We start from the raw sequence: 14,994 nt of genomic DNA on the forward strand, positions 1-14,994 counted from the left end.
AGGTGCCAGCGAGGTTACCTTTAGCTTCTTAACCCTTTACAGGTGAGAGGATTTTTCCTCTGGCCAGGAGGGATTTTAAAGGGGTTTACCCTTCCCTTTATATTTATGACAGAGGGAAAATAGCTTCGTGTAGCAATATTATGTTCTCTGTTATATAGTATAATGCTTGGTGTGGAATCTGTGTCCAGATTTGCAACATTCTTATAGTGTCACGGTTTGGATGTATGGGAATTAGGGCTGTAAAATGATTAAAAAAAACTAAGCATGATTAATCGCGTGGTTAAAAAAATTAATCTTGATTAATTGCGCGATTAATTGCACTGTTAAAGAATAATAGAATACCATTTATTTAAATATTTGTGGATGTTTTCTACATTTTCAAATGTATTGATTTCAATTACCACACACAATACAAAGTATGCAGTGCTCACTTTATATTATTTTGGATTACAAATATTTGCACAGTAAAAAACAAAAGAAATAGTATTTTTCAATTCACCTCATACAAGTACTGTAATACAATCTCTTTATCATGAAAGTTGAACTTACAAATGTAGAATTATGTACAAAAAATAACTACACTCAAAAATAAAACAGTGTAAAACTTTAGCACCTACAAGTCCACTCAGTCCTACTTCTTGTTCAGGCAATCGCTCAGACAAACAAGTTTATTTACTTTTTCAGGAGATAATGCTGCCTGCTTCTTGTTACAATAATACTTGAAAGTGACAACAGTTGTTTGCATGGCACTGTTGTAGCCCGCATTGAAAGATATTTACATGCCAGGTGCGCTAAAGATTCTTATGTCCCTTCATGCTTTAGCCACCCTTCCAGAGGACATGTGTCCATGCCGATGATAGGTTCTGCTCCATAATGATCCAAAGCAGTGTGTACCAATGCATGTTCATTTTTATCATCTGAGTCAGATGCCACCAGCAGAAGGTTGATTTTCTTTTTTGGTGGTTTAGTTCTGCAGTTTCCACATTGGACTTTTGCTCTTTTAAGACTTCTTAAAGCATGCTCCACACCTCATTCCTCTCAGATATTGAAAGAAACTTCAGATTCTTAAACCTTGGATCAAGTGCTATAGCTATCTTTAGAAATCTCACATTGGTATCTTTGTGTTTTGTTAAATTTGAATGAAAGTGTTCTTAAAATGAACAACACGTGCTGGGTCATTGCTATAACATGAGATTGCTATAACATGAAATATATGGCAGAATGTGGGTAAAACAGAGCAGGAGACATACAATTCTCCCCCAGGGAGTTCAGTCATAAATTAATTACTGATTATTTTTTTAATAAGTGTCATCACCACGAAAACATGTTCTCTGGAATGGTGGCTGAAGCATGAAGGAGCATTCGAATGTTTATCATGTCTGGCATGTAAATATCTTGCAATGCTGGCTACAAAAGTGCCATGCAAATGCCTGTTCTTGCTTTCAGGTGACATTGTAAATAAGAAGCGGGCAGCATTATGTCCCGTAAATGTAAACAAACTTGTTTGTCTGAGCGATTTGCTGAACATGAAGTAGGACTGAGTGGACTTGTAGTTTCTAAAGTTTTACATTGCTTTGTTTTTTGAGTGCAATTATGTAACCAAAAAAATCTACATTTGTAAGTTGCACTTTCACAATAAAGAAATTGCACTTCAATACTTGTATGAGATGAACTGAAAATATTATTTATCATTTTTACAGTGCAAATATTTATAATAAAAATAATATAAAGTGAGCACTATACACTTTGTATTCTGTAAAAATAAACCCAAACAAACGAGGAGGACTTGTGGCACCTTAGAGACTAACAAATTTATTTGGACATAAGCTTTTGTGGGCTAAAACCCACTTTAGTGGCACCACTAAGGTGCCACAAGTACTCCTCTGTTTTTTTTGCTGATACAGACTAACACGGCTACCACTCTGTAATATGTATTTTGTGTTGTAATTGAAATCAATATATTTGAAAATATAGAAAAGCATCAAAATATTACATTTCAATTGGCATTCTATAGTTTAACCATGCGATTCAAAGTGCGATTAATCACGATTAATTTTTTTAGTCATGATTAATTTTTTGAGTTAATCTCATGAGTTAATTGTGATTAATCGGCAGCCCTAATAGAAATGAATTCTTAAGGGGGCCCCCTCAACTGAGTTTTCAATTTTTGCTATGCAGTTTTGTACCTGGAATTAAACTTTGGCCATAATTCATTTGTGGGCATATTTTTTTTTCATTTAGAGGTATAAAAAAGTGATTTACAATGACAGTAATGTATTAATGACAGGTTTGAGAGTACCAGCCGTGTTAGTCTGTATCCGCAAAAAGAAAAGGAGGACTTGTGGCACCTTAGAGACTAACAAATTTATTTGAGCATAAACTTTCATGATTAAGAGATTACAATGGGGCAAGGGGGCATTTGTCCCTGCATTTTTGCACTTGCCATTAATTGATGGTGCAAAATTGCACACAAAATTGGAGGCCTTTAAAAAAAATCAATCCCTTAGGGTTATTTACACTATAATTATCATGCATTCTAACAGCAACTTGGCTGTGAGAAGTCACAGGAGATTATATGAAGCCATGGCATTGACTTCACTTTCAGATTCCAGTAATTCTAGCTCTAGTAAAAAGAAAAGGAGTACTTGTGGCACCTTAGAGACTAACCAATTTATTTGAACATAAGCTTTCGTGAGCTACAGCTCACTTCATCGGATGCATTCAGTGGCAAATACAGTGGGGAGTGTTATGGATGGTGATTTGTTTTACTATGGAATTGTGTTTACCACTAAAGGAACCTGATCTATAGCGAGTTTTTCTTGAGATCTTGTTTCTCCAGGTATTTAGTGTTAGACTGTAGTTACTGGACACAACTACTACTTTTCTGGTTTGCCTGTTTTCTCTTCTACCAACTCTTCTCAGAAATTGAGCATTTCTGCAGTATTAAAATTTCTGAACAATTCAAGCTTCATGTGAAATCACGAATAATGGGAAGGAATTATATGAAACATAACATATGTAAACTCAAGTGAGAAATAGAGAGTATTCATTCTGTTGCAGAAAGGAAAAAAATTACAGCAGTTGGAGAAGGGTGGTAGCAATTATTTTTAGGTGTGCTTCTAAAACTGGCACTGAAATAGCAGTAATGGGGGACAATGGACAGGTTCTGTCTTGCAGTAGCCAGTTTTAGAACACAATTAGCTCTGCAGCTAATTTGTTTGGCTTTGAGGTAAAATATGCTTTTACTTAACTTTTATCTGGTGGTTTGGGGCCTTATTTTAAGTAAACATTATTTTTAACAATCTTTGAACATGTGCATTATCTTCATATTCTGAGCTAGATCTGTTTATTTTTATTTTAGAGTGCAATGCATACAATATTGCCAAATTCAAGCATTCAGAACTTGGGTGTCAGGCCCACTGACTTAAGAATCACAATAATTAAGAAATAACGGTTGGTTCTTTTTATTGCTCTTTATTGCCCAGCCTTTACAAATAACTTTTTCAAATCTTTCTCTGCCACTGTAAGATCTAGAATCCTGTTTAAATGAAAGCTGAGCTTTGCACGTACCGGCATGGCTCCAGGAAATGAAGCTATAAGAAGGTCACCAACTATCGTGACGCTAGTGATAAAATCATGAGAGTTGGCAGTACTGTAAGGCAGGCAGAAGTGAGTCACACTATAACATACTGTTACACGGAGAGGCACTGGTGACAGCATTGATCATAAGCCCTTTTTACATTGGGTGTGAACACACTCGTCCATTAACAAAACTGGCAGGATATGTTAATCACAAGCCCCCCAGCTAAGACAAAAGAGGTTGTGAACCCACACAGGAGTTTCAGATTGAGTGGGCAGAGGGTTTTTTCTGAGTACCATTTGGGTAAGGATGGAGGTGGGTGTAGGAAGGCAGAACACACAGAATGTGAGAAACTTAGGGCCAGAGCATGAAAGCCAAACAGAAGTCTGTAAGCATTGTGAGACCCTAGAGAGATGTCTTGGTCAAGGGTGATGGCTGAACCAAGCGTGGACTTGTAAGCTAAGAAACTGCTGTTTTGATTTTGGTCCCTCCTGCTTTTGGAGAAGCAGGACTTTGTAACTGCCTTGTAATAAACAAGACTCCATCAAAGGAAACACCAGACTCCATGGTTAATTTCTGCTCCCACTGACAATACCGTGAACTTTGACTAGCTGCTTGGGTCAAAAATGGATACCAATACAATAGGCATGGGTGAATAGGTTGATATTTAGATTTGTTTGATATTAATATTCATGAGCCTTAGCATTTGGGAAATCCCTGAATATGAATATTCACCTACTTATCCCCTTTCTGTGCCTTTCTTTTGCTCTGGGATGCTGCTGATGGGATCTTCTTTCATCTAGATTTCTGGGACAGGGTGTTGAGCCCCTCCTCTGGAGGCTATTGAGAAGGAATCATGTGGTGGGGCTGGGGAAGATTTTTATTTCTTTCACTTTTCTGTAGGAAGGGGAGGTATAGATGTCAGACCTTTAATGTTGGCAGCAGTAAGAGAGCCAAACAAATGACTATCCAGAAACCAATATAAACCTGTTGAAATTTAGTAGCATTTTGCTGGCTGAATTTGGCAACTAGTCTTGCAATTCAACAAATTGCTTTTCACCCAATCCTATCGTACAGAGTCACCGACGCCTGGAAAATTGCACATACATTATTGTAAATGGCACTGGGGACAGTGATGGAAATGGCAGTGGGAATGGTGATGGACATCTTCAATTTTGGGCCAACTGGCTGCAACTTTATTATCCCATAAACAAGATGGGTTTTTTTGAGGCAACCTGCACTCCTCTGGCAACAGCTGATCAGTCTGTCACAAGCCTTACCTCTCTTCTGTCCATGTGTCTCATCTGCATTGATTTACATGGTATGAATATTGGAGAAAGTTGTTTTCTGTTTATGGCTAAACTCTTGAAACTGAGGGGGAAAACAAAACACAATTTTAAAAAAAACCCTACTTTTTTCTGCCTCCCATTTGAAACAGTGCAAATTGAAAAAGAACAAAATTCTTTGTAGGTGTAAACTTTTTTCCCCACACAGCTCTCACAAGTTGCCAGATAATTAGGACATTATTTCTGTGTTTGTGATTAAATAGATATGTCTGGCAGATTTGTTAGTTAATGGCTTCAGTAAAAAGGATCATCAACAAAAGGAAGAGCAATTAATAACTATTTTACAGAAATTATCCTTATGGCTATTACATTTTGTATCAACAGTTGCTATGTAGAAACTCCCCACCCCAGATTTCTTCCTTGTCATTAACAAGACCCCACACAGAGAGTTGGCTAGAGAGGCCCAATAGGGACAACAGCTATGGTAGCTCTAGAATAGTTGCTTAAAATCATTGAGAGGGACATAGTCAAGTGGTTAGATTCAAAATGTGGACTTTGCTTAACAATAAATGAATGGGAAAGGGAGAGTTTGGGTTAACAAAACTAAATAAGGGGCCAACGTCTGCCATCTGTACTGAACATTAACTCAGGCAGTTACCAAAGCTACCAATGTAGGTTTAACATGACTGAGTCTTGAAGAAGGAATACAGTATTTGACCAAAGAATAGAAATATATTGTAATTTAAAAACAATGAAAAAAAACCCCAAAACTTGTATCTGACTAATTAAAAACACAAACAAAAAAACATTGTACTGGTACTTGGGTATCAAAAAGGAAAAGTAACTAGGATTGGAACGTGAAATTTTCCCGCCTAGTAGCCAGAGCTAAGAGTTCCATCATGGCTTTGCCACCAGCCCTGAGCAGTACACTGTCCCAGGAGCAGACCAGATGTCACATTGTGACTCTGAAAGTCACAGTCAGCCTTCCAGGTTCCTCCATGCTTCTAGGGGGAAATAACTGGTACCGGATCTAGATCTAGTGCAGAGTACTTCCCCGACCCCAGCATGCCCACATACCTCTGATAGCATGTCTGTATGTGTGAAGAAGGAGAGAAAAAGCTCCACCCATTCTCCATCCCAGCCAGCAATGTGGGGGTTGGGACATATTCTACATATCGAGGCTGCTTTCCTCCCCATGCTGCAACCCGCAATCCAGGAAGCCAGCACAAGGGAGAGTAAGCGGGCATCTTAAAATATCGTACCCTCCAACGTAGCCTCAAAAGCAGAACCATAATCTATTCCTATGTGAATGGCAGTATCTCCCTACCTCACACCTCCAACCCCGCATCCTAAATAGAAAAAATAAAGCAAACTATAATAACATAGCACTAGTAGAACAGTAAACCAGATTTTATCAAATAATTGTTATCTTGACAAAAAGAAAAGGAGTACTAGTGGCACCTTAGAGACTAACCAATTTATCTGAGCATAAGCTTTCGTGAGCTACAGCTCACTTCATCGGATGCATTCCTTTCTGTATGAGGTTTTTCATGAAGTTCATAGATAGTGGAAATCTATCAACTTCATGAAAAAACTCATGCAGAGAGGAATGCATCTGATGAAGTGAGCTGTAGCTCACGAAAGCTCATGCTCAAATAAATTGGTTAGTCTCTAAGGTGCCACAAGTACTCCTTTTCTTTTTGCGAATACAGACTAACACGGCTGCTACTCTGAAACCTGTTATCTTGACAGTGCCTCTTTCAAATAAAAGCATATATTACACATAAATGATATTTAAAACATGTAAAATACAATTTGCATGTATAAATAGTAGCAATCAGTGAACCTGAATAGAGTTCCATTAAGCATCTAAATTCTCATCTGCTTCTCTAAACATTGTGAGGCTATTGCTCCCCTCAAACTTGCCTACAACCCCTCCTCCCTAGTTCCCTCTGAGAGTTGAGTATCTCCATCCATCTGTGTGATCACTACAGGCCCCACAAGCTTCTGCCTTCCAGTGTCAGTCAGTCCCCAGTTCCCATCAAGCAGCACTCAAAAATGTATATGATTCTCTCTGCCTTCCTACAACAAACTTTTAGATGCTTCTCTGATGCTTTTTAATTTTTTTTTTAAATTTGTGCATTGGCAGCAATTCCCAACTGAGATCTCTAGGAAAAAATAATAACGCCAAATATCACTCCGTCATTCTCACTCTCGCTTATGGTTGTCTGCTCTGACTTTATTAGGAGCCGGGTTTATGGAGCCATATTGCGAAAAGTAGTTCTGACTTGCTGTGTCAAAGAACAATTGGCAGAGAAAGGATTCCTGCATTTGAACCAGCTTTCCTTAATCACCTTGGAGGTTATCCAGAGAGCTTTGCTTATAGCACTACAAGCACAAATCATAAGGCCATGTTCTGTAGTGAGTAGGAGAAGTACAAATCTATACAAAAAGGAAGGGAAATATGCAGGCATATATTTCTTTATCAGCAGGAAAAGAAGAGTAAATCTGCAGAGAACATTTGATCCTCTATCCACACCCTTTCCCCCCAAAAAAATAAACAGCCACCCAACCAAAAACCTACTGCTTGCAAAAGTTATGTGCGGAAAACTTGTTAAACCTAATGGGCGGACATTAGCTCCACCAGAAATCCAAGTCCCTTTCGAGTAAGCATCCTTACCACAGAGGTGGATAAACCCAAATCCTTGAGAAATTAGTTGTTCTAGTCTAGTGGCCATTGAAGCAGCTTTTGTACTGAACTTTAAGTGCTTATTTCCTGGATGGTTGACTCCCTGATATCATATGAAAACTGTCGTGCTTCTGTGGCTAGTTTACAGCCTGGGTGTGTTAATGCTGAGAGTCTAGGCCATCATCTGTGAAACGAGCACAAGTACTACGGCAGCTGAACCAAGTTCTGGTATCATCACCCAGCTATGTAGAGAGTCAGAGAGCCAGTGCATAATGTGGGAGAAGGAGGGGGTGAGGGGGAGGGAATGGTTGGGGAGAGAGGGACAAAGGAGGAAGAAGAAGAGAGAGAGAAGAAACTGAGGCAAAGAGAACAGATCAAGGTCCATCACTACAAAACATTTCATATTGGAGAAACTAACTGGAAGATCAGTAATTCCCAGCTGATGTTACAGAACTTGTGGCCATATATGAGGCATCTAAAGTTGCAGACAAACCATCTAATCCACTTGAGAATCTGAGAGTCTCAATGCAGTTTGTTTGTTAAACCACTGATTGTGATCTGTTCCTGTTGGCAGATGAAATTAATTTCTTTAATGCGCCTGTGGATTATGTATTTCAAAAATTGATACTAATGTTTATTTTGGTATTCCAGGTCCAACTTTATTTAAAATGTTATTGATTAAAGGATAGAAGTTATGGAACTCAAAAAGACAAGAGATTTCAGGGAATAGTTATTTTTATTGCAGTAAGACCCAGATCCACCAATGATGGTCAGACTATATTACGCTAGGAACAGAATAAACAAATAGATAGAAACAATCATTACTGAGGAGAGATCACAATTTAACTTTAATCAGAATAGTACAAAAATAGGATAGACATGGAATGGAGTGATGACATAAATCATCAAAGTCTTTTTGTTTTTTAATAGATAAGTTATCCCCCAAATGCTGTTTAGCCTAGTCATTGTTAGGTTGATTTCCTGAAGGTGTCTCAACAAAAGTGAGTCTTGCGGTGGGATCTGAATTAAAGATTAGGTCAGGAAGGGCAATCCAGACATAAGAGGCAGCGTGGGAGAAAGCATGGAGATATTTGTGGGAGAACAGGTACTCAAGGATGATTTCATTGGCAGAGTCAAGGATGTGATGGCATAAGAAACATAAAGGACTATCTTTTAGAGGTTAGGAAATATGTTTCTAATTCTCAGGAAATATTCAGGCAGTGCAAATTTTTCTTGTTTGCATACTTTGAGTACTAAGGTACTGGGTTAAAAATCTCAGCCTTTCGGGGAAAAGGTATATTGGAAGAGAGAAAAGAGTGTATCTGTTCAGTTCTTGTAATCGGACCTGAGGTGATAGGGTGAGTGTGAAGAGGTTCCCATGTCTAGCTTGGGGCTAAGGTTATGTCTGCATTTGAGCTGGGAGGGGTGATTCCCAGATTGCATGGACATATCTACACCACAGTTCCCAAAGCCTCAACACCAATGAAATGTGGTAAAATCAGCCAAAGCAGACCCTGGGCTCTAGTGATGGCAGTCAGGTGACACAAGCAGATCACTCTTCTTTTTCCCTTTCTGTACCACCCAGGAATGGACTCCTAAATTGCCAGGCTATTTGCTTTCCCTATATAGCTGCCCCTCTCCTGCTCTGTGTTCTGTACTACATTCTGGAGCATGGACTTTTAAAACACGATGTTACAGCGTGAAAAGATTGCAGCGCACACATTAGATCAAAGTGTGAGATCATCACAATGTGCCACAGCATGTTGTCATTACAGTCCTTGACATAATCAAACTAATCCTTGTTGTTGTACATTATTTGTGTTACAGTGGAAAACAGATCAGAGCTCTGTTGTGCTGGGCATGGTACAATTACATGTGATGTTTGGGTTTTGTTCAGCACAATCTAACAGGGCTAGCACAAGCTGATAGTTTCCACACAAGCTGTTTGCAGAACTGTCATAGGGTTGGTCCCCCAGGGAACATGATGGGTTTCTGAACTCACCCAGTCTTTGATCTCCGATCTCCAGGCTGCCAGCAGCATGGGTATGGTTGTGGGATACTCAGCCCTCCAACTGAGTTCATGGGAGTCTACCTTTCCATGGAAGGATTCTCTTCTTTCAGAGACCTCCAGTAGGCCATCGCTCAGTTAAGTGCCCAAAGGCGAGTGTCTCTAGTAATATTTTTAAGTAATAATTTGTTGCTGGGGGGGGCCTGCGTTTTCTCAACGTCGGCCTCAACAGGCAGTGATCTCCTGAACAGCTCTTGCCTTCAGCCAGGCCCTCTGTAGGAGCCGAGGGCTGCAAATCTGTTCTCCACTCCTCAAAGTCTGCTGCCAGCTGAGCTGGGCTTCTCCCTTTACATCTCCCACTCCTCACCCCTGACATGCCTGGCAGGTGTGGAAAGGTAGGGTTGCTTGAGTCCAGAGCAGTTCATTAACTCTCACTTGGCCAATGTGGGGTTTATACACCCTGTCATGGAGCTTTACCACCTTGTGGTGTTGTTTTTATGATCTGAACACTTTTCCGCCAGGGGCTGGCCTAAGATCAAGAGCCATTTAACATCAACTATTGAATATCCATCACGTGATACAATGTTTCAGTGCTGAGCTGCTCCAGATTCATATTAGAAGAGATGAAAAGCTCCATCTCCCTACTATTACAATTCCCCTGAAACATTAATTACCCACAGACAAAGCACCAATCCTGCATTTATCAAATACCTCATATGTTATCTTATGAGAAGTGAACCATAGGGGCGTTAGTTCAGAACAAATTTAATTTCTTTAAGATAAATATAAAAATTACACAATCTGAGTATTGGATGCATCATGGTTAGGGCTTGGATAACTCAGATGATGACTTTGTACAGCCCCGTGACAGCGTGCCTCAAAATAAAGATTACCTGTTGCTTAAATGAGTGGTTCACGAATTATTATAAAGCTATTTTAAAATTTTAAAACATATAATTATCAAATGGTTATTGTCAAAAGAGGAAGAGTCATGACAACTTTAACCTGGAGGTTTGTGGAAGTTTATTTTAGCATTGGTGCTGAAATTTCACGAACAGTTTTTGTGAGATTTTGGGCCTAAATCATGGAATCAGAGAAATGTGTGATTGGAAGGAAGTTCAATAGGTCATCTAGTTCTGTCCCGTGCACTGAGGCAGGATTAAATATTCTTTAGACCATCCCTGATAGGTGTTTGTCTAACCTGTTCTTAAAAACCTCCAACGACAGAGATTCACAACCTCCCTAGGTAATCTGTTGCAGTGCTTTCTACTACTCTTACAACTAGGTAGATTTTCCTAATGTCTAACCTAAATCTCTCTTGGTGCAATTTAAATGATAGATTTCTTACAGGACCAGCCAATCTTGCCAGATTTTCTGCAACCTTTCCCCCGGAATGATGATTTTCATGAAAGTTTGGCCATTGCTGAAATAGAACCATAAAATAGGCTACTTATTGGATCTAACCATGGCACCAAAACCATGATCCAACTAGTTCCCCTGACCAACATGCATAGAGATTACTTTGCTCAAAGTTCTCACCACTTACATGGGAAAGAGGCATTCACCTGCCTTTATATTAGCAGCCTCTGCCTTTTTCCTGGATTATGGGGAGGGTTTGGTTTACGCATTGAGGGAGAAGATGGACTGCAGGCAGCAGAACCGGATTTACACCTTATGTGCCCCTAGGCACAGCATCTTCAGTCCCCCATGCCGCCTACAGCTGACCTTCATGTTTTCCATAAAAAAATGAAACTTTTAACCCACTTTTAACTGTTAAGTGCCCCTAGAATGCCAACGCCCCTAGGCATGCACCTACTGTACCTAATTAGAAATCCATCCCTGGTAGGCAGCCCACAATGGGTGAGTATGAACCTGAGGGAGTCTGTAACACCAACAGACCCTGGTCGTCAGTGGGCAGGATCAAACCTGGGACCTCTGGAGCTAAAAGTATGAGTCGCTACTGCGTGAGCTAAAAGCCATATGGCCTTTAGCTAAGGCTGTAGATCAGACTCATTAATCTTTCAGTGGTCTTGGTGCCACTAGATGGGACAGAGCACCACACCCAGGAGGTGTGTGGGTTACAGGTACACATTATCCCATTCTGGCCTCATGAAGATTGTCCAAGAAAGATAATAAAGCCTATTTTGCCTTTCTGGCAAAGCACCCTCCACCCTCCACCACCAATCCAATGGTGATTCCTCCTTTGGGAGGGCTCAAAGAGCAGCAGTGACCAGAGAGGTTCCCTGATAGTATGACTGCATTAGACCCATGCTTCCATGGTGAGTGTGTAAGGAGGATTGTGAGGGGTTTTGGAGAGACAGTTGGTGGAAGGGGAAAAGCTAGAGTACAGCTAGTGGGGATAAGAATCGACTGGCATGGGAGAGTGTAAGTATGGTAGCTGCTCATACAGCCATGTATTCAATGCTACACTGCACTCCACAGCCTGGAGGGGGCAGGTAGGATATCATTCCCCTCTGACCCCTGTTGAAATTCTTTGTGTAAAACCCATTTACTCAGACTTTGTGCTGGGGAGCAGGATTTGACCTAGAGAAGTGTTCTCTAAAGGAGGGATAAAATGGTTGAAAATAGGTTTATTTAAATGGCTGAGAAATAATCTTCAGAGACTTGAAGGATGATTTGGAATTTACCCTGACTCTGACAGAAACTGCCTCATCTAAAAGACTAATTTCTGGAACCTAGGACAAGGTTGAAGATTTTCATAATACTTGGGAATCCTGCCATGATGCAAAGCCAGTTAAGCACCATATCGTATGGAGTTGTTTATACATCCTCATTCACATTTCACTTCATACTCCCTTTCTTTTTTTCTTTTCCCCAGGTTCGTATTTTATTTTTTTACAATCTTATTATTTTTATGCTGCTGTTTTCTTAAAGTAAAAACAGAAATTAGCATGTTGCTAGGTAAACATGTTCAATGTTAACTGACTCAGCTTTCTTCACTGCAGTGTGATAGAAATGAATAGTAGCCAAAAAATGCTTTTCAAGGTTACGAATTACATGGTCAGTAAAAAGCAGAAATAATAATAATAATAGAAAAAGACAGGGAGAAATGTACTGTCACCAAATGAATAATATTTGCCGTGGATTGGCACTGGACAGATTCTGTTTAATACCATAAGTGGCATAGGCAACCTTCCAATGGAACAGAAAAGCTTTTATTTTTCTCTTTCTCTCATTACAGATGGACCCAATTCAGAAAGCTGTTATAAATCATACATTTGGGGTTCCTCTTCCTCATCGAAGAAAGCAAATCATATCATGCAACATTTGCCAGCTGAGATTTAATTCTGATGTAAGTTGACTATTTTGTATTAGTCTAAAAAATATGTATTAGTCTATGCTGGATGTGCAATGAGAGAGTCTTTTCTGTGTGTATTAATTTACGCGTAAATGAAACATAATGATTTTAGTCTGTGGATCCATAGTAGATGAGGATGTAGGGTACTGTACACAGTTGTAATTACTTGGTACTTTATACATGGTGGGTCAGATTCTCCCCTCAGTTCCATTCCTGCAGTTTACTAATTTCAGTGGTGCTGCACAGGGTATAAGTGAGGGTAGGACTGATCCACCATCCACCAATGGGCGCAATATAGTTTCTAGATCTTATTGCCTCTACGAGTACTAGATAATTTGGCTGCACTATTTTTCCTTTAAATACCAGAGGCACGTCTGCATTGTGCATATGGCTTGGCTGTACCTCTTCTGCTCTTGCTCCAAAATCTGTACCTCCAGTAGCGTAAACAGTTGTGGCAGTTCAGTGTTGCTGTCTTATCCATTGCAATCCTAGCTTTTAAAAACAAAGGTTATTTTCACTATTTATCCCCCACCTCATCCCCAACTAAATGATCCAAGGTGAAGGCGACTGCCCCCAGCCTGAAAACTCTCACTCTGTAAGGGGAAGAGGCTCAGAGTCTGGATGGTTTGTTGGACCTTCCACACCCTCACATTCCATCCCAGACTTCTCCCCATGCACCTCCACAAGTTCAGATCAGTCATCTTCAGAACTTGGGACATGACCGATTGGACCCATCCTTTCCTATTTTTCAGGGATAAATCAAAATATTTCCCTTGGTTCAGTCCACCTTCAAAAGAAAAAGATTTCTAGGTTCCCATTCCACATTCATAAGTGAGTAATAATTGCGCAAAGAATCTGCCATCCTTTCAGACTCTTCTTCTTCCCAAGAGGAAGATCTGGGCTCTTTCTGTAGGAGTGTCCCTGTGCTTCCTCTCCATTTATGTGTTAGCCAGTTAATAGCACAGAGGCTCAAGACCCTCACACACAGGCTAAGACCCAAAAGATCCCCCAATAAGAAAAGAAAGGTGGCCCGATAGGGAATAAACCACCCAATGCCACCAAAAAGTTCCAAATGTTTCCAGATCCCCAGTACCTACCATAAGATCCAGTTCCCCTCCCAAAGAAGCAGAACTCTTATCTCCAGATCATAACCCCGAGCCAGAAAGAACAGACAAGGTTCTGTACACAGACATATTTAAAAGTAAGGAGGTGGTAGACTCTATTGAGTAAAGCAGAGGGAAGAGGATGGGCAGATTCAAGTCAAGTGCAAATATTTCCAATTCAAACCCCTTCTTTTCTCCTTTGAAGATGCAAGTAGAAAGAATTGGGAAGTGCCTGACAAAGGAAAGAGGCTTAGCTGCCAAGCCCTGGAATTCTACAGGGTCATGGAAACAAAATATTCTCTTCCACAGGCATTGCATCTCTCTTGGAGGCTTTCTCACATGACTGGATCTGGGAGAAACTTATCTGCCTGTTCCAAACAGGCCTTGTCATTGACAGTTTCATTTGTTTGCCTACTAAAATAACCACTACCAATATAATAAGTTAACTATTGATCTGCTGTTCAATCCCAAGGGGATCACAACAGTATTGGTAGAGATAATAGGTTGAAAAATATAGGAGCTCATCCAGGCCTATTCTTAGACAGCATACTTATCAACGCATTATTCTCAAGGACCTCCTCATGAGAAGTAATTCAGAGGACCACTCGTTGCTTCAGCAATGCAGGTTTCTCATAAACTTTAAGGGGGGGGGGGTCAGGAATCTCTTCTGTAAGTACTGCCTGCCTCGGGAGTAGGATACATTCAAATAAGTCTAGTGTCTTCCTGATGACAAGATCCAGACGCTGATCTCCACAGTCAACCAAGTGTCATGCATTCATCTTTACTTGCAGTCCTGGATCTTCTGGTTTCATGTATAGAAATTATTCCCTGCACACAAGAAGAGCTTCTTCTCACAGCCCTGGAACTATTCCCAACAAAGGTACAAAGATGGGTAAAGATACCATTCAGAGTTATCTGGCCTCTCTGTGAGTGAAAGTAGGATACCCAGATGAAGGCAGGATCCTATCTTTGTAATCCAAACTCCGAATCCTACTATGGACACCAAGAC

General features: G+C 40.2%; 1 protein-coding gene across 6 annotated transcripts in view; it reads left to right on the top strand.

Moving 5' to 3' along the window:
- The window catches only part of ZNF385D (zinc finger protein 385D), a 631,463-nt gene that overhangs the window by 477,716 nt on the left and 138,753 nt on the right, over positions 1-14,994 (top strand). For 5 of the 6 annotated variants that reach the window (XM_048838561.2, XM_075125750.1, XM_048838562.2 and 2 more), the window contains one exon: positions 12,766-12,876. The exons of the other annotated variant lie outside the window; for it this stretch is intronic. In XM_048838561.2, coding sequence (XP_048694518.1) covers positions 12,766-12,876 — 111 coding nt within the window. The remainder of the gene's footprint in view (positions 1-12,765; positions 12,877-14,994) is intronic. 6 annotated transcript variants of the gene reach the window in all.

This window comes from Caretta caretta, chromosome 2, assembly GCF_965140235.1.
Source record: "Caretta caretta isolate rCarCar2 chromosome 2, rCarCar1.hap1, whole genome shotgun sequence".
NCBI lineage: Eukaryota > Metazoa > Chordata > Testudines > Cheloniidae > Caretta > Caretta caretta.